This window comes from Dreissena polymorpha, chromosome 6 (genome assembly GCF_020536995.1).
Source record: "Dreissena polymorpha isolate Duluth1 chromosome 6, UMN_Dpol_1.0, whole genome shotgun sequence".
Classification (NCBI taxonomy): domain Eukaryota; kingdom Metazoa; phylum Mollusca; class Bivalvia; order Myida; family Dreissenidae; genus Dreissena; species Dreissena polymorpha.
The window spans coordinates 59,018,308-59,038,849 of NC_068360.1; the positions used below are offsets into that span (position 1 = coordinate 59,018,308).

At 36.4% G+C, this 20,542-nt stretch overlaps 1 protein-coding gene and 1 long non-coding RNA gene across 2 annotated transcripts in view; both read left to right on the forward strand.

Annotated features, from left to right (window-relative positions):
* Positions 1-20,542, forward strand: part of LOC127833381 (26S proteasome non-ATPase regulatory subunit 1-like) — a 272,314-nt gene that overhangs the window by 5,684 nt on the left and 246,088 nt on the right. Inside the window, exons 2-11 of the mRNA XM_052358604.1 lie at positions 9,185-9,228; positions 10,121-10,194; positions 12,454-12,623; positions 13,435-13,640; positions 14,315-14,458; positions 15,931-15,999; positions 16,319-16,512; positions 17,638-17,698; positions 18,353-18,490; positions 20,234-20,322. Of these exons, the coding sequence (XP_052214564.1) occupies positions 9,185-9,228; positions 10,121-10,194; positions 12,454-12,623; positions 13,435-13,640; positions 14,315-14,458; positions 15,931-15,999; positions 16,319-16,512; positions 17,638-17,698; positions 18,353-18,490; positions 20,234-20,322 (1,189 nt within the window). The remainder of the gene's footprint in view (positions 1-9,184; positions 9,229-10,120; positions 10,195-12,453; positions 12,624-13,434; positions 13,641-14,314; positions 14,459-15,930; positions 16,000-16,318; positions 16,513-17,637; positions 17,699-18,352; positions 18,491-20,233; positions 20,323-20,542) is intronic.
* Positions 342-1,437, forward strand: LOC127833386 (uncharacterized). Its single transcript, XR_008027394.1, has 2 exons — positions 342-405; positions 555-1,437. It is a non-coding gene; the product is annotated as an uncharacterized LOC127833386 (long non-coding RNA).

Genomic DNA, 20,542 nt, shown 5'->3' on the forward strand with positions numbered 1-20,542 from the left:
TTTTAATCGACAACTTACGTCACGGGTTGCTATTTTCGGCGTATGACCAATTTTAAGGAAGTACAGTGGACGTCATGGGGTTTTGTTATCGGCGTATGGAAACAATTATCGGGCGTAATATATGGCCGTACGCCGCTTAGTGCAAGCCCTGGCAGAGGCCGACGCGTATCCCCACGCCGAATGTTTGACCTAGGTGTGCCCCAGGGTTGGTAATGGGGCCATGCATAGCTGAGATTGACCGTATTGTCATAAGAGAAGTTCATCATCAATTAGAAGTGAATTGGTGTAGAAATGAAGTTATAGTAAAAGGCAATTTTGGGTGGGTGTGACATATGTGGGCTGGGCGCTCCAGGGTTGGTAATTGTGCCATGCATAGTTGAGATTGACCGTATTGTCATAAGAGAAGTTCTGTATCAACTTGAAGTGAATCGGTGTAGAAATGAAGAAATTATAGTAAAAGGCAATTTTGGGCGGGTGTGGTCTATGTGGGCGGGGCCCCAGGGTTGGTAATGGGGCCATGCATAGTTGAGATTGACCGTATTGTCATAAGAGAGGTTCAGTATCAATTTGAAGTGAATCGGTGTAGAAATGAAGAAATTATAGTAAAAGGCAATTTTGGGTGGGTGTGGTCTATGTGGGCGGGGCGCCCCAGGGTTGGTAATGGGGCCATGCATAGTTGAGATTGACTGTATTGTCATAAGAGAAGTTCAATATCAATTTGAAGTGAATCGGTGTAGAAATGAAGAAATTATAGTAAAGGCAATTTTGGGTGGGTGTGGTCTATGTGGGCAGGGCCCCAGGGTTGGTTATGGGGCCATGCATAGTTGAGATTGACCCTAATGTCATAAGAGAAGTTCAGTATCAATTTGAAGTGAATCCATGTAGAAATGAAAAAATTATAGTAAATGGAATTTTTTGGTGGGTGTGGCCTATGTGGGCGGGCGCCCCAGGATTGGGATTGGGGCCATGCATAGTTGAGATTGACCCTAATGTCATAACAAAAGTTCAGTATCAATTTGAAGTGAATCCGTGTAGAAATGAAAAAATTATAGTAAATGGACATTTTTGGTGGGTGTGGCCTATGTGGGCGGGGCGCCCCAGGGTTGGGAATGGGGCCATGCATGGTTGAGATTGGCCGTATTGTCATAAGAGAGGTCCAGTATCAATTTGAAGTGAATCGGTGTAGAAATAAAGAAGTAAATGTAAAATAACCTAAAAAAATGAGTGATAATTTCTGACGCGGCCCCACCCCAACCGCTATAACTTTTGACCCAGGGGTCAGATCAAAATTCCAAATAGTGCAGGGTCGCACATATGCTCATAGCTACCATGTGTGTAAGTTTCAAGGTTCTAGTGCTTTTAGTGTAGGAGGAGATAGTGGCCAGGACGGACAGACAGACAGACGGACGGACGGCGGAGATAACCACAATATCCCCACCTTTTTTTCAAAAAGCGTGGGGATAATAAGTTTTTCCTACCTACCGACCCTACTTTTTTTCAGGAGGTGACCTGAAACGCAACTATTTTTCTTTTTGGCCTTATATGGCTTTAGTGAAAACTTGTTGACACTATATTAGCCACATTTATTGGCCAATCTTCATGAAACTTGGTCAGAACATTTGTCCCGATGAAATTTTGCCAGAGATAAAAGCTGGGTCATATGAGCTCAAAAACTAGGTCACAAGGTCAAATATAAAAAAACATGGTAAAAGTCACTTTTTTTGGTCCAAAATAATCTTCATGAATCAGCTTGCATTTTTTTCAGAATAGTCTAGTTCCTTTGGCTTTCAGGTGAGCGCCTTAGGTTTGATGGCCCTCTTGTTTAAGCATGCTACAACAGGGGGTTTTCTGCCTATTTTGGGAAAAGGAGTCTGACCAAATTGGGTATTTTTTATCGACAAAATAGTCCATTTTGGGAATTTTTGCTTCGATGAAACCACTCATTTTGGGAATACATTGTGGATTTATCATGATTAAATAAGTCAGTGGTTTAACAAAAACATATGCAATATTGGGCATGTTCAACGTTTATTCAAGTACTGCAATTTTGTTTTTCGGTTACAGTTACACTATGAGATAAGAACTGTACAGTCAAAAACTTATAGCAGTTATTTTTGACCAAAACAAACACTGGTTAGTCACACAAGCAGGGACCTTGCTACACTTTGGGGGATTGGGGCTGGGGCCCTTAGAGGGGGGAATTTCACGTTGTTTCTGGCAAAAAGGGGAATTTTAGAAGATCTTTTCACCAACCATTCAACACTTAAAATTGCTATATCTTAATGTAATATACATAAATATACATTTAATCAAAGGTTAATAGCACGATACCAGCTGGCAACAAAGGTATAAAATTAAAAAAAATATATATATATATTTTTTTTTTTATTTTGGAGAGGAGAAATTTTAGTTGAAATAGGGGAAAAAAGTATAATATTTTAAGGGGGGAATGGGGCCGAATTTCAGCCCCAAAAACGGCCAAAAGATGGCCCTGACAAGTTACAGCATAATATTTCTCTGCTTTCTGTTTTTGAAAGCATCACACAGCTCCTCCAATGTTTTGTCATTCAGGTCTACCCTTTCAATGCAGGTAAGCATCAGATGAGTATAAGTTTGGTTTGTGTGAATGTGCTGTGTAATGCAGAGTACAGCAGGTTCATTGTGCTGAATCCTTGCTCAACTACAGCAGTGCTTGTTGATATGATACACATCAGCTGGAAGAGTTGGAACATTTATAATCTAATAATCATTAGCGATAAGACACTTCTTTCTAAAAAAAAATAAATAATGTTTTATTTTTGGGAAATTGGGATTTTTTTATAATTTCCGTTTGGGATCAGGTTTGCTTTGGGAATGCCTCCATTTTCTGGAGGCGCAGACAGTGCTAAAAAAAACCTGTACAATTTGCTGATTCTGCATCTTTGAACTCGTGTGAAAGAATGCTTGTAGGTCAACTTGTTTTAAAATTTTTGCAGACGAAAAAGGGAATATTTAAATGCATGCCATTTGAGTTACAGGCAGTGAATGTTTGCTTAATATGCTGGCTGTGTCAAAGTCAATTAGTTACAAGTATAGTAATCAATTATTTACGTAAACAATAGCCGAGATTTAACACACACCTATACAATTAACAATTGTATTTATTTTTATAGTTACAGTGTGCGTAATTCGCACTAGCCCAAAAGGTTTTGGCTAGTGAAAATCTATTTGGGCTAGTGGGAATTAAAAAATATGTATAGTCGGGCTAGTAAGAAATTTTACTTTTTATATACGTGTCAGAGCTCCAGATAAGGGTCATATTTTCGTAATTACAAATTATTTTCAAGTCCGTTACGTATTTATTTTAAAATGTTGTCGTACCATTAAGAATTACAAAATCAGGTTACGAATATTTTATTTACATCGGTTTGTATCGATTTTTATTGAGTTCTTTTCGCGTATTAAAGATCTTTTCGGTGCTTATATAGAACGGTTATCGGGTTTGTTTAACAAAGCACATTTTTTTCCAATACAAGCGGCGTGTACAGTCTATCTGTCAAAAAACAATGGCGGCCCCCAGAGAGCGTCCTAAAAAACCTGCAAAGCGTGCAAAAACACGCTTTTAACATATTGTACGCAAAGTGAGCCGAAGTTGAATGTTAAGAAAAACACTATAGAAAAGATCTTATACAATGTTGTATGTTCAGTTGCTGATACAGTCGGAAAAGCTGCAAAAACGCGACACGACAGTCCAAACTTAAACAAAAAGAACATTGAACGAGTGGAAGGGACAATGCCCGTGGCTAATCGTTGAAAAGATTGAAGGGGAAACACGTTTTAATTGTGAAATATGTAAAAATGTATCTAAGGCATGCAATCTAAGCACAGTTTGGGCATATGAAGGTATTTGAAAAATAAAATTGTATAATACTGAATAGACACTGTTGAACTCGTATAAATAAAGTTGCTAGTATGTTTATTTTAATTTTTTGCATGAAAATAACCATTATTATATTTTTTAGGTCATTTAGAAAAGTTAAGAATTGTTTTCCAAAACTTAGTAGTAACGTTAAGAATACAATTTCAGAGTTAAGAATTCTTTTTGAAAATCTGGTAGTAACGTTAAGAAGTTCACAAAACCTTATCTGGAGCTCTGATGTGTTTAAGAATTTGAACTATTACTTTAAATCTGAATTTCGCACACTGCTAATAGTTTAATCTTGCTTGCCAGATAATGTAATCTCAATTCAGGACTGCACCTAGCAACAGCAGGTGCGCAATAACTTGATTGGTCGATAAATCAACAAGCAATACATCCTTCTTGAAAATTACGTACTGCAGTTGTCTTTCAGAGTTTTTAGCTCACCTGAGCACAACGTGCTCATGGTGAGCTTTTGTAATCGCTTTTTGATGATGCCGGTTGGTTGAGAAACATGGCTGCCAGGGGGCGGGGCATTTTTCCTTATATGGCTATAGTAAAACCTTTTTAACACTCTAGAGGCCACATTTATTGTTCAATCTTGATGAAATATGGTCAGAAGATTTGTCTTAATGATATCTTGGATGAGTTCTAAAATGGTTACGTTTGCATGAAAAACATGGCCGCCAAGGAGCGGGGCATATTTCCTTATATGGCTATATAAGACTATAGTAAAATCTTGTTAACACTCTAGAGGCCACATTTATAGTCCGATCTTCATGAAACTTGGTCAGAAGATTCTTCCTCATAATATCTTGGACGAGTAAAATATGGTTGGTTGAAAATCATGGCCACCACGGGTGCATGGCTATTTTCCTTATATGGCTATAATAAAACCTTGTTAACACTATAGAGGTCACATTTATTTTCCGATCATCATGAAACTTTGTCAGAAGATTTGTCCCAATGATATCTTGGATGAGTTTGAAAATGGTTTTGGTTGCTTTAAAAACATGGCCACAAGGGGCGGGGCATTTTTCCTTATATGACTATAGTAAAACCTTGTTTACCCTCTAGAGGCCACATTTAGTGTCCAATCTTCATGAAATTTGGTCAGAAGATTGGTCTCAATGATATCTTGGATGAGTTCGAAAATAATTATGTTTGCTTGAAAAAATGGCATCCGAGGGGCGGGGCATTTTTCCTTATATGGATTTAGTAAAATCTTGTTAACACTCTAGAGGCCACATTTACTGTCTGATCTTCATGAAACTTGGTCAAAAGATTCATCTCGATAATATCTTGGATGAGTTAAAAAATGATGCCGGTTGGTTGAAAAACATTGCTGCCAGGGGGCGGGGCATTTTTCCTTATATGGCTATAGTAAAACTTTGTTAACACTCTAGAGGCCACATTTATTTTCCGATCTTCGTGAAACTTGGTCAGAAGATTTGTCCCAATAATATCTTCTTATCTCAGGTGAGCGACTTTGGGCCTTTCAGGCCCTCTTGTTTGTTCATGTTACAGAGCTCCAGATAAGGGCCGTACAGCCGTAAATACGCCTTTTTTCATGAAGATATACGCATTTATTTTTATAAACTGGACGTACAATAACGACTTTAATATGCATTTTACGCATTTACGAAAAAAATCTAGCTGTACCGATATGTCTGCGTCAGCGCGGCGTGATTTGTTGGTCTCTAACCTTACGGCGCTTTTCGTTAATTTAAATTACCGAAAAGTTGTAGACTGGGTTCATATCGTATTGTCTATTCTGTCGCGTGATTTCCTGTTACTTGTAAATCTGTCAAAAACAATATGTCTGCGCTCAATGGAATGCCAGCTTAACCGAAAGCAGTTCAAAACAACACTTTGTTGTCATATAATGACTACATACGGTGTCGTCTAACCATCCTGACATTAAATTGGTAAACCCAGAAAAAGACATTATCGCCCCGATTGCAAACGATTTGACTGCATCGGTGGCTTAAAACGTTAGAAAACACGAAGGAAAACGGATGAGACAGTGAAATAAGTGTTCATTTACTTAGCTTACTAGTTGGCTTGTGTTTTCTTGTCAAGAAAAATGAAGAAATAGTATTGGTTAAGAGTTTTAATGTGTAGTTGTATTTGCATCATAATTCAGAATGAAAAACATTATACAATAACTGTTTAAGAAGCTACATATATTTATTATACTTGCGGCAATTGTTTCAGTAAAGTCAGTTATACACCCTTCAGTATCCAAGAACAGGGGTAGTACAGTACTACCTGTATTTTTGGATATGGTAGTACAGGTACTAATTGATTTTAAGCGTTACTCCTTGTCTTTCTGTCAGTGGCAGTACCGTTACTAATTTCACAAATCCTTATCTGGAGCTCTGATGTTACGAGAACCAATACGTCAAAATGATTGTGTGTCCGATGGGACGCAAATTAACAAATATGACGGGTCCTGACTGGCATTTTATGCGTATTTGACGCATCCCGTAAAACCCTGGATAAGAGGATGATATACGCTAAATGGGGTTGTGCACCATATTTTAATAACAGAGTTATGGCCCTTTGTTTCTTGAAAAAATGCTTTTTTGAGTCTCAAATATATCACTTTTGTGTCCAGAAGCATATTGGCGAGGGATATCAATTCAACTAATTTGCTTGTTTTGGCTTGTAATGTTCAGTGTAAGGAGTAGCTGAATCTATTTTCTTTTTCACTGACAAGGGTTGTGCTATTTTATTTTTTCCCTTTGTATTAAATTTATTAAATGAAAATAGCCCTCTGCTCCATTACAATGGCAAAACGAAATCAAAATTAATGTGAGAAGCTTTCAATCCTTACTTAATTAAAAAAAACTACATCTATATGAAAAAAAAAACGCAACAAACAAACAACAACTTCAAACAAGGGTGATTGTGTCAAACTATAAACAGTAGAATACAATTCGAAAGTTCAATTCTGATAATGCAGAAAACTCACCCTCTTTTCAGCGATAAAACCATAACAACAAACCGCACTCAGAAAAGTCACAACAATCGTGAATGAAGCCGATCTAAAACAGTGCAAAAAAGATAACGAGAACCAAAACAAATATAACAGATAGTTATTGAACAATAACTAACAATATAAACAGGAAGAAAAATCAACTGTGTCATTTTCTTTTTAACCAGATTGAGCTTTAAAGCCAAAATCTAAAGATTGAGTTTTCTTTTCTTGCCACCAGACTCCATGCTGAGTTTGTACATCGGTTTCTGTTACAACGCTTCTGATTGGCTCTTTGGTTTTAGACCAACGAATCGTCAACGATGTTTCATAAAAACGGTGCGGTGTCACACCACTAAATTTATTTCACTATCGGATAAAAAACAACCAATTTTTCGAGATTTTCAACCAATGATATGGATCGCCAATCGGTTAATAATGAAACACTGATTGCGTTGTATTTTTTGCTATTAAAAATATTCAATTGATAAAGGGGTTTTAAATATTTTATCTACCGTAAATACACGAATATAATACACCCTCATGTAAAAAAGCACCCCTGCGTTTGGTCCAAATTTATCGGTAAAAATTGAAAATCCGAGTAAAATACGCACTAAAAAAAAAACAGTGTGTGAAATTGGCCTTTACGCTGTCATATCAGAAAAAAAATGTGTCAATATATTTTTGTGTTGTGAAAAAAGCAAATCAATTTGGCGTTATCGACCATCTTTTTCACAGTAATACCCCGGCTTTTATCAACACCTTGAATACACAGGTCTCACTGACGAGCGATGGCCTTTCTCAACACCTTTACCGATAACACACTTGCCACCTGCTGACACCCGGGTCAAGCAGTCATAATTGCAAAAGAAAGAAACACTAGACCCTATTTTTTTAAATCATATTTGATTCTATTTGACAATATTCAGAATGATAATAATTATAATAATAAAATAATAAGTATTATTATTTTATATCTATAGTACTGATAATTGGTTTATTTGGCAAGTATGGTAATAAACGGTTAAGCCATGACAATTACTGTAAGCACAGTTGTCCCCCTTTGATGTAATGGTGTAATTCAAAATTGCTAACACGCATCAAATAACAACAATTAAGTTGAAAATTTTCACAGGAAAAATTTGGTTCTGCTCTACATTAGCTTATAATACGCTCCCCCTACTTGAAGAAAAATTCGGCAGGTAAAAAAGTGCATATTATATTCGTGTATTTACGGTACTATTACTAAGGTTTGACTCAAAGAGCTGGATAGGCAAATGTACTGATAGTTGTGATTTGTAACCAAGAATGATTTTTTGTGTGAAAAACTTTAGTTGGGAAATTTAGGCAGTAATTTGGGAAAAATATAAACTTAATGGGATTGGGAGTGACACTGAATATTTGCCACAAATTATTACCTAAAAATAACATGCAGAAGTACACTTGTATGTTTGTTTTTTACATGAAATGAGTCTGTTTTTACACAGAATCTATTTCCAAAGCAAGTGTTCATCTTTTGGTTGTTATGCCCAATGTCATTTCAAACATACATGCTTATTATCTTTATTAGTTAATAATTTAAAATATTTATTTAACAAAACAAACACAACAAAACTGAGTTTTTAGTAATAAATATTTACATCTTAAAATTCCGTTTGCAGCTCTTCATGCCAAAACACAATATATATTTGATGATAATTAGCAAAAAATAATATGCATGTCTTTATAGACGAACATTTAATTCCACTTGTCAGTCATACCGGTGAAACCGGAGGGGACTTATGGTTTGCGCTTTGTGTGTCTGTGAGTCTGTCTGTCACACTTTTATGGATCCTGCTATAACTTTAAAAGTTCTCCTTTTTTATGAAACTGGAAACATGGACAGATGGCAACATAGAGATTATGCATGTCATTTCATTTTGTTCCTACGTCAAGAATTCTTGTTGCTATGGCAACAAATAGACTAGAAATATTGCTGTAAATGGTGGAGTTTCACTGTTAGGGGACTTTTATTGCTTGGCAATAGTCTTGTTTTGTTTGCAATGGTGCAAAAGGTGCATAATGCATGTGCGTTAAGTTTGTCCCAGATTAGCCTGTGCAGTCAGCACAGGCTAAAATGGGACTACACTTTCCGCCTAAACTGCATTCTCTTTAATAAGAGGCATCCTTTAAACAAAAATGTCCATGAAAGCGGAAAGTGTTGTCCCAGATTAGCATGTGCAGACTGCAAAGGCTAATTGAGGATGAAATTTTACGCTCCTGCTTTAACCCCAATTTTCCCAGAACAAGGTTCATTCTGTTTTCAGCGGGGGTCCTGTCCTTGCTGGATGAACCAGAACCACAGCTGAAGGTAGGCTTGGTTTTATAATCCTTTACCACTTAGAATAAAAGTAAAAAATTGCTATATGCAACCAGCATAAAACCAGGACAGCCTGTGAGTAACTCGCTGTCTGTTCAGGTGTTATGCTGTTTGATGTCATTAATACATTTACATGTATTAGGCTTGCTGCCTTTAACCTTTACCACTCGGATACACACTATGACACAATTGTAGTCAATTTGAAAATCAAATTAAATTTATGATCTTTTTTACTATATTAAAGTTTTAAAGCCTTAATTTCCAATCCTTTGCTACTTATTAGAAGCAAACAGCATCAAACATGAACAGACTGTGAGTTACTGGCAGGTTAATTGTTCTTGTTTTATGATGGTTGCATAGAGCCATTTTTCCTTTGCTTCTGAGCACGAAAGAGTTATAAAGATTCTATCATACTGTATCTTACCATACCATACAGTTGGACCCAGAGCTCAATAAACATACAAACAAAGTAAACCTGGATTGGGGAAAGATCTCTTGGAAAATTAAAGTCATGTGTGCAAATATTTAATTAATATTCTAATGAAGATGATGCTTAAATTCTTATTTTTTCGTTATGAAACCAGATCTGGACTGGCTTTCTGCTCTGCCCCTTTTCAGCAGAGTCGTGCACCTTTAGGGATCATAGATTTTTCCCTACAGTAATTGTACTAATAAAGTTATTTTATACTAAACAATTTTTTAATCAACAAAGTTGCATATAATTATTACAATTTACAAAAAAAAAGTTCTGTCTATTTTGAATTCAAAAATGTTATTGAAATGAAAAAAATTTGAATTTTCAAAATGTTGGTGTGAATAGGAATTTAATTGCTCATTTCTTGAATCTTCATTCATTATAAAAGTACCTTCCTTACCGTTTCAGGTGTTTGCATTGGAAAAGCTGAACAAGATTGTGGATTTTTTCTGGGCTGAAATCTCGGAATCCATTGACAAAATGTATGTGATTTACTTTTTAATCCATGTATACTTTTAAAGTTGACACATTTAAGTGATGATGTAATATCGATACTTTTGAAATATATCTTCAGTGTTTTTTTCTTACAAATTTTGAGGGCCTTAAAAGGGACCGATTCCAAATGATTCACACACGTGTATAAACATGAGTACACTGAATTTAATATAAGTAAAGATAAGCTCAAGTTACCGTAAAACACTGTGTATAACGCGCATTTATGTATAACGCGCATCTACTTTTTGAAGCAAAAAAATCGGGATTTTTTTTTTTTTTAAGAAAAAAAAAAAATATAGCAAAATTTCCGTAACGTAGGCTCGCTGAAAATCGTTTTATTTATATTGCCGATCTCGCGTGTTATTTTATTTTTCAATAATTAATTATCTTAAAGACGATAAAGATAAAACTTGTTTGTGTGTTGTTTTTTTAATTATAATATTACGCGTTAATGTTTCGATTTAAATAAATTATGCATGAAATGCACAATTTCCAAGTGGATACCATCGAGGTTTTCATCATAAGTGTCCGAAGTAACTGTTAACAATTTTGTCGTGGAGGAGTACACATTGCGGACCGAATAGTGTGCTTGGTATAACTAAGACACTGAAATTTTTTATTGGTATTGGCACGGGGTTATTCACACATGACTAATTCACAACCGCGTATTTTATTTACATTTCCCATCTCACGCGTTCTTTTCGAGTGTCTATAATTGACAGTAGACTTTAACGACTCAAACTTCTCAACACCATTTCTGACCTTACCGGCGTTAAACAAACAATGGAGGTGTGAAGTCGTTTGCCGGTTGGCTTGTTTTCATAATAGCCCAGCTACACAAAACTTGACAGGTGACGCAAATTGCTCGATAATCACAACTCCAATCTTAACAAGACGTATGAAAACATGTAAACAAACACAACATCAATTTTATTAACACATTTGAAAAGCAAAGGCATGTTTTACATCTTAAACTATTGTTCGGGTTTTATCTTTCGGAGATAATGGTAGGGCATACATAGGTGTTCACGACCGAATCCCTGAAATGTGATAAACTTGGAGACTTTAGTAAAGCCTTGCACTGAAAAAGGTTACATTCCACTAAGAAACGGCCGAAAAAAAAGTTGCAAAAACAGTCGATTTTGATTAGCGTCAAGTTCTTTTTTGGTTTGAACATGACATATCTTTTTTATTGCATAAATCGATTCCGCTTAGAATGGCCTTTCAGAAAAGGTATGGTTATGGGGGTCTCTATGTGCAAAATGTTGCATTTATTTTCGCTCAAAGTTGTCGCTTTTACATTGAATTATATAGGGAAACTATTTAGTATATTGTGACCTAAACGCAAACCTGGCCTAGTCACTAAGGAGCTGTATTTACAGAAAATCATCCGTTTTGGGGTGGGATATTACGCGTTTTGGCAAATGTCACGGAATAAATGCGTTTGTTTCATGAATTTAAGGAGCATTGTGAGTTTTTAAGAAAAAATGCGTTTTCAGAGGAAAATAAGAAAAGAAACGTACAAAAACTCGTCTTGGGCATCTCAAATCGCAACAATTTGTGCTGAAAGAACTCATGAACACGTTTTAATAGTTGTTTACTTCTTTTTCTACATAGCTTGTAACAATATTTCAGTATTTTGACCGATTGTTACTATTTAGGGTAATCGTTTTACTCCTGAACGCCCGTTATAAATCAAAGCTCCGAGCGCGAAAGCCAGATGACTTATCAGGCGTTCTAATAAAATGCATTTTCAAAAATAATAATAAATATATCGGGAAAGACCTTACCGACATACTATTGTAAATCGACAAGTGCCCCCAAATAAATTGTGTAACCTTAGTACAGTATGGTATAATATTGTGGGAAAAAACAATAAAGTTTAAATAAAAATGGCTTCCTTGTTTTCCATTTTCTTCTTCAAATTTATTTGATTTTAATGCTCTGTATGTACCTGAAAAAGATAGAAAATATTAATGTTAACTTTATAACGTTTGTCCATCTATATTCAGATCGTAAATATAACACAATTATTAACATAGTTACAGTTAAAACAACGGGGAACAGAATGATGCGAGTTACCGTAACTGGGTAACTGACAGGAAAAAAATGTCTTGGCATGGCTGTAGTTGTGCATAACGCAAATCAAGTTTTTAAAATTAAATTTGGGGGTAAAAATGTGTGCCTTATACACAACGTTTTACGGTACACAATTTGATAAAATCAACACTAACTGTACATTACAGTGAGGTTCTGTATGAGGACCCGTCCTTCAAGCAGAAAGAGTTGGCGGCCCTGGTAGCGTCCAAGGTGTACTACCATCTGGGTTCATTTGAGGACTCTCTGACCTACGCCCTGGGGGCAGGCAACCTGTTCAATGTGAACGATACCTCCGAGTATGTGGAGACCACCATTGGTAAGATTCTTTGCTTGTTATTTCTTTGATCTAATATGATAATTTTGATAAGAGTGTTTCAAGGGGAAAGAACTCCGCTTTTTTATGCTGATTAACCTGTGTCTACTGCACTTGCTAATTCGGGACGTCACTTTACCCAAAAGAATAAAGCCCAGTCAGGGCTCAACATTAACGGTTGTCCTATTGCCCCTGGCAAGTAAAAGTTGGGTCCGGGCAAGTTATTTTATAATCTAGTTGTCTGCCCGGGCAAGTGCAAAAAAGAACAAAGATCATTAAATGTAGACTTAAATTAGACTTTAATTGCTGTAATCATTTTGTTAAATGTTCAAAAATAAAAAAGGTTTTGTGGTGTATCATTTTGATATTAATTAAAAAAATATGAGAATTACAGTTAATGTGATATCTCATGTTTGGGCTTTAAGTGGCTTAACGTTCAGGGCAAGTAGATTTTCTAAGTACTTGCCCGGGAGGGCAAGTTGGTTTTTCAGTTAATGTTGAGCCCTGCCAGTTTTTAAAGCGCTTTATTTCCCATTTTTGTCATTTTGTGAAAAAATAATTCATGAAGTACTAGTGAAAAATTGGGTTGCACATAGTTGAAGCTTGTGAAAAAGTGAGTTGCAGTCTTTTAACATTTAAAAAAATATGAGTTGGGAACTTGATTAAATTGTTAAAATTTGATACGTGAACTTCTCAAATTTGAGAAAAGAGACCATTCTTTAAGAAGGAAATAAAGCCCTGCTTGATAGCCTTTACTGTTTACAGCATGTGTGTAAAGTGGGTTTACTATATCGGTGCCCTTTATCTCTTACAGCCAAATGCATTGACCACTATACCCGTCTTTGCGTTGGCAATACTGAAGGGAGCGATGAAGACCGTAAGCCAGTGGACGCACGCCTTGAGGCCATTGTAAACAGAATGTTCCAGAGATGTTTCGATGACAAGCAGTACAAACAGGCTGTTGGAATTGCACTGGAAACCAGGAGGATTGATATCTTTGAGCGTGCCATTCTAGAAAGCGTAAGTTTGTATGCATGCAGGACCCCATGGCTAAGTGGATATGATGCCTGCCTAGTGACCAGGAGGTCTCAGGTTCACTACCCATTTTATGAGAGCTTTCTTGAGAGTTGAAAAAAAGGGGCTTTCCCACCCCCTGGGTTATTTTAGATTTTACTTGATATCTTCAAACTTTTACATAACTTAATGTTATAAACACATTGAATAGAAACAGATTTAAAACACACACAATTTTCAATTTTGATAGGCATCAAGCCCATTTGCAAAGGGGTGATAAAATCAATTAAGTACCAGTACTAGGTATAAACAAATAGGAGTTCAACACCCCTAGATTTTCCAAGGAAACGTCCTATCTCTTTAAGGTCTATTCAAGAAGTATTGAAACTACACAAGTGGGCAACTGAAGTCTTAAATAAATATGTTTGACTATAAACTAGTGATGGCATAGAATGCCAAAATTGGTATTCAAATACTCACATGTTCTTTCATTTGCATGGTTTGTATTTATTATCTGCATTTAATTGGCATGGTTTGTATTTATTACCTGCAATTTCTGGGATAGGTGACGCATATTGTTCCTATTTTTATTTTCTAACTATTCAAATGGCAATCCTGCACTCAACATTAAAATAATGTTTCCATCCCTGTTATAAACTGTCAGTGTGTATGTTATCTAGGAGGACGTGAACTACATGCTGACATACAGCCTCAAGGTGACCATGTCCCTGATCCAGCATCGCCAGTTCCGTAACACAGTGCTGGAAGTGCTTACCAAGTTGTATATGGGCCTCGCAACACCAGATTTCATCAACGTCTGTCAGGTTAGACATTAGGTTGGCGTTAAGAAATCTGAGTTAGTGGGCTGGCCAAAATTCTTGTGATTTTGAATTATTTAGCACAAAGGGAGAAAGTCTGCTTTGTTTTATAATAATTTATATAAATTTTCGTATCATTTTGTTAATGTAATAGCCAATTAGAGAAGTCAGAAGTAATTGGCTATTTCTGCTACTGGCAACGCTAATGTAGCAAAAGTGTGTAGGAAATGCCGTTGATGAAATAAGGAAAGGATGGCAAAGCTTATCCTGGCAAAATATGTCTTTAACAAAATTTGCCTCACATTGGCAAAATTCTCCCTAATTTGACTAATCTATAAGTATTTATTTTGAAAGTGTAGCTTATTTGTTTCAGTCTAATTGGTTTATTGCTAGCCAGTGGCTTATTTAGAGAGTGACAGAGAACACCTTTGATTGGGGTGAGAGGGTAGGGCTGGGGTGGGGGGAGAGTCAGTGAATGGAGCATGGTCCTAGTCACCAAGCTCTACATAGGTCGTGACACAAGACTCCCACATCTGCCTGGTGAGAAAAATGCCAAGTAGTGAGGATCCGGTTGTATTAAAAGATAACCTTTGTGTGGATTGTGTGGCAATTACCTTGGAGTAATGTTCATTCAGTTTCATTCAGTTTTAAAATGGAAAAAACATGTTTATGCATTTTGCTGTTTTCTCACTTAGTTTTAAAGCAGTGATACTATATTCATTCATATAGAATAAATAAAAAAAACACAATGGAAATTCAAGTCAGTCTGATATACGGCTGTTTTAATTTGGTTCTTGATGTTAACAATATGTGCATGTATTATGTTGTCTGTACCTCTTTATAAGGCTTTAATCAGGCCAACCTTAGAATACGGATCATGTGTTTGGTCCCCTCACCTAAAACCATATAAAGTTAATTGAAGATGTTCAAAGAAGAGCAGCTAAACTAGTGCCATTGGTGGCACATCTACCATACGAACAGAGACTTCGAAAGTTACGACTAGTCACACTTAAGTACAGAAGGGACAGGGCGGATATGATCCAAATTTTCAAATCTTTACAAAAGCTGGATGATTTAAACTGGGAAAAATTGTTCAATCTGGCTGAGGATGATCTTCGTGGTCATCACTTGAAACTAAGAAGCAAGAATTCCAAAAGTAATGTAAGACTCAACACCTTTAGTCAAAGATCAATTCATCACTGGAACAGTTTGGAAGAATCAACAATAGCTGCTACAAGTGTTAATCAATTTAAATCGTTGCTAAATTCTGAGAAATGGAACATTAAGAAGTTTACCCCATCTGTAAATTAATATTTACTAAGGGCACTCTAGAGAAGTTTAAACAAAATAGTACATAGAGAGATTCTAAAGAAGAGACCATTTATCAGAGGGGCCATTACAGCATAGCTAAATTACGGCCCAACAGTCCAGGTATCCAGGTAAATGTTTAATAGATCCTTATGTATTGTACATTGTAGTGCTACATATTCCTGGATGACGCCCAGTCTGTGGCAGAAGTGTTGGAGAAATTGGTCAAGGGGGATGAGGTATATCAGATTTTTTAAATCTAAATAGAAATGGTCTGTACAGTCTGACCACTTGGCAGAACTTGCATCATAAATATTTCTCATAAATTAATCAGTGTTCATGTTCAAGCTTAAATTGGCACGAAACAGAAAGCACAAGCAAATGTGAACATCTTGGGGGAAAGAATTGCATTCCTGAAATGAGTGCTGATGGCATACCAGATAGCATTTGACATTGTCTAGATATGTCAAAGAGATTATTCTCTCAATTTGACAGAATTTGAGGAGACATTAATGAAATAATACCTTCATGGTATTTTGATGGTGTTTTATTTTCTAGAAATCTGTGCTGATGGCCTACCAGATAGCGTTCGACATGTACGACAGTGCGACCCAGCAATTCCTTACTCGCGTACAGACCCCCCTGAGGGCCGCGGCCCCTGTCCCCACCCTGGAGAAGGATCCAGAGACAGGAGACAAGAAACCCATCCAGGCTTCAGACGAGTCAGAGAAGGACGAGGACACCACTGAGGGGTAAGGTTAAGTTTAAGTTTAAATATATTTATTTTAGCTCAATTGCATTGTAAGCCTTAGGCTTATCCATTCCCTAATAAATCAGTTTCCTCAGTAGAATCCGTACTTGATGTCTTTTTGTTAGATCTTTAAGAAGGCTCCCACAGTGAGGATCAAGACCACATCTAGTATTTTCAAAAATTGAAGTGATTAACCCTTTCAGTGCGGGAACCGAATTTTGAAGGCCTTTGCAAACAGTTTAGATCCAGATGAGACGCCACAGAACGTGGCGTCTCATCAGGATCCAAACTGTTTGCTATTCGGATAATATTCTTTGAAAAAAATCGAAGAAAATGCTAATTTTAGAAATTAAGCAGACGACATTTTAGCAGACGACAAATTTCCCAGCATGCAAAGGGTTAAGTTCCATCAATAAAGGATGAACAAGTAAACAAGATTTTTTAAATAAACTTATGGCTCTTTAAAGTGATCTTTTCACGGTTTGGTAAATTGACAAAATTGAAAAAAGTTGTTTCAGATTCGCAAATTTTCGTTTGAGTTATGATATTTGTGAAGAAACACTATTACTGAACATTTACCATAGTCCAATATAGCCATTATATGTTTCTTTTGATGATTTGAAAACCTAAAAATTATAAAGCGTTGCAACGCGAAACGATTGAATAATTTGGAGAGTTCTGTTGTTGTCGTTTAAATTTATGAAACTACGAAGATTTCTTATATAAAGTATAAAATACTTATGTAGTGTATACTTGGCGGAATAGCCGAGAGGGCTTCTGAGTTTTTACTTCAAACTAATACCAGAACTCCGGGGGTCACTGGTTCGAGCCCTGGTACCGGCTACTTTTTTCCTTTTTTAAATTTTATTCTTGATTTTTTACTGGAGCTTTTAAGATCCAATGTTTACATTTATCAATATAAAGCATTTAATGACAAACTTCAAAATATGCCAAAATCTGTGAAAAGGCCCCTTTAAGGAATTGTGTGTTTGAAATTATAAATGCTGTGCATTTTTTAAAAATAAATTGTGCCGTGCAAGTATAATTTTTTTTACAAATTTCGTACTGTTTTTAAGTTTGTATGCCCAACAGTAATTTTATGTTGAACTTACTCTTTTTTTTACAGGACATCAATGGACACATCTGAATCATCCAAAGATGCAAAAGATGCAAAATACAAACATCTGGTGAGATATATGTTGTGTGAACATGTGTCTCATTAATCAAGAAGAATGGAAATGTCTTCATTTGATGACTTTAATAAGTCAATTTTGATGTGACTGGATCAAAATAAGAAAAAAAGCAAAATTTAAATTACAGCTCACACTTTATTGTGTTTACAATCCCTGAATAAAGAAAGAGAATTTTGTTGGAGAAACAAAAATTACGTCTAAGATTTAAACATAAGCTTTATTATAGGATAAATGACTTGCAGAAACTACTAGCAAACATATTACAAAGATAAGTTAACTCATAGAGATAAATGCTGGTTCAATCTGACACAGGGAACCTCCACATGATCTCTGAGGAACTGCTACTGGTTTTACTCAGGAAATGGACTTAAAGGTGTCTAAAAATAATCTTTGAGCTTCTAATGCGATTAGGTAAATATGTAAATATATAAAGTACATAAACAAAACACTTAAATCGGTATTAATATGATGTCACGCAATATCCAAGACGTCCTTTCAATGTCTTCAAACCCCCTTTTGTCAGAGGAAAGCTGTACAGCCCCACACCCCAGAATACTCATCACAAGCATATTTCTAAGGGAAATTTTAATTAAATTATCACTGTTGCAATAAGATCTCACTGTAACACAGCCCGTGTTTGTGTTTCAGTCAGAGCCAGAAAGGACACTTCAAGACCGGCTAAACAAGTTGACTGGTATCCTAAGTGGGGACACCACCATAGATCTGCATCTACAGTTCCTGATCAGAAACAACAAAACTGATCTACTCATCCTCAAGAACACCAAGGTGAGATCGTGCGAAGTACCACTGGCATGGTTAGTATGGTGTTGAAATGTCAACCGGTGAGCGGGAGTTTGAATCCCAGCCTGGCTTCATAAATTAACCCTTTACCACTCCGATACGCTCTTCGATGAATTTGTAGTCATTTTGAAAATCAAATTAATTTATAGACGTATCTACTAAGATTTAATCTTTAAAGCCTTTATTTCCAACCCTCAGATAGCATAAAGTTCAAAACCTGAACAAACTACGAGTAACTGGCAGGCTGTCCTGGTGTTATGCTGTTTGTATATAGCCATTTTCAATTTGTTTCCGAGGGGAAAAGGGTTAAGTGTGATTGATGAAAATGAGCAGTGGATGATTGGCCCAAAATATTACTGATCTCTACTTCATCTTCTGGTAAAACTTCCTTGTATTATTCTGCTTGATGGACGTTACACTTGGAGTCAGGAAGGGAAGCTGAATCGGTAGGTCTTCTGGCCAAACAGCTTCTCCTGTCGGCTCACAGGTTCAGGCTATATGTTTTTACTCGGTGGTTGCTGCGCCATCTGGCTGAATAGCTTCTTCTGCTTGCTCACAGGATTGGCCATATTATTTTACTCTTTGGTTGATGGTCCCTGCATCCCTGGAGGATGTGTTCAGTGGTTTTATCGGCTTCTCCACTGTGGCACTTTGGAGAAGGCATGAGGTTGGATCTCATGTGCGGGTGGTGATTTAGTCTTTTGTGCCCTATTTGCAGTTGGAAGATGACCGCCTGTCTGTTTAAGTATGGGCAGAGATGCTATTTGTCTTGTGGCTGTTTTGTTCTGATCTGGCGCTTGACGATGGCATTCATTTATTTTGTTCTTCTCATGGCCTTTTGCTTCACAAAACTTAACCATTCTGTCTGCTTTATCATGTCCATGTATTTTGCATTGAGAGTTGACTCACTTGAAATTCTTTATTTTTACTAGTTCTGCTTTGAATACAGGCAGTTTATTGGCTTGTCACACACATGTTCTCTTTCAAAAAAGATTAGCAGAACAAATGTGGGAAACTATATCAAAAAATTTTCTATCTCTGTACATCATTGTTAATAAAATTATGTCTAGGCCCCTTTCATTCAGGTAGTGATCAGTGTGGTAATAATTACTGACCCCATTATGATCATCATAGTACTGTTAGAATAGCAGAACATACACAATCCAAACAAACAAGGCAAATTGTATGTGATAAGGTGGTAAGGGTGCGGGAAGGGGGGGGGTAATTAACATTTGATTACTAATGAGCATTTTTGCCTTATAATGGTTTGTTGTTCCGTTTGCAGTGCCTGCTTCTATGAAATCGATTACACAATCTTTACTTAAAAGTGGTAGTTTGGTCATGCTAATTCTTCTATGATGACTTGAGAGTAAGTTGACTACACTTAGTGCAAGTATCCCTATTTACACAGGATAATATGAACACGAGCAAACAAATAATTCCCAGTTCAGGGCTGGAACAAGTGCTGATCAATACAAAAAAAGCACATTGACAATTATGAAATATGAGTTCTAAGTTTTGAATTCAGAATTGACTCATTATTATTACTTTTCTGACAAAAATATTTGATCATAACTGTGTGTGTTTACCTGATATCTGTTTCATTGCCTCTGTATGCCTCTAATACTTGTATAAACAACACTTAATCTGGACTTATTATAAGGCTTTTTCTGACATAACTATGTTATTATTACTGTATGTTCTTACCTGATAGGTTTCTCATTGCAGGATGCAGTACGGAACTCTGTCTGCCACTCCTCCACCGTGATTGCCAACGCCTTCATGCACTGTGGGACCACATCCGACCAGTTCCTCAGGTCAGCCAGCCCTCTCCCAGGCCTTTTTATTGGCCATTTTGGAAAAAATGCAATCCACTGATTTGGAAAAAACTAATTTTATTAGCTCGGCTGTTTTCGGAGAAAACCCGAGGTATTGCCGTGCGGCGTTCGCAACCTGCTAAAACCTTGACATTTGTCTCTAAAATAAAAGTTCTTCCAGATACAACTTTGAAACTTCATATGTAAATGCACCTTGATG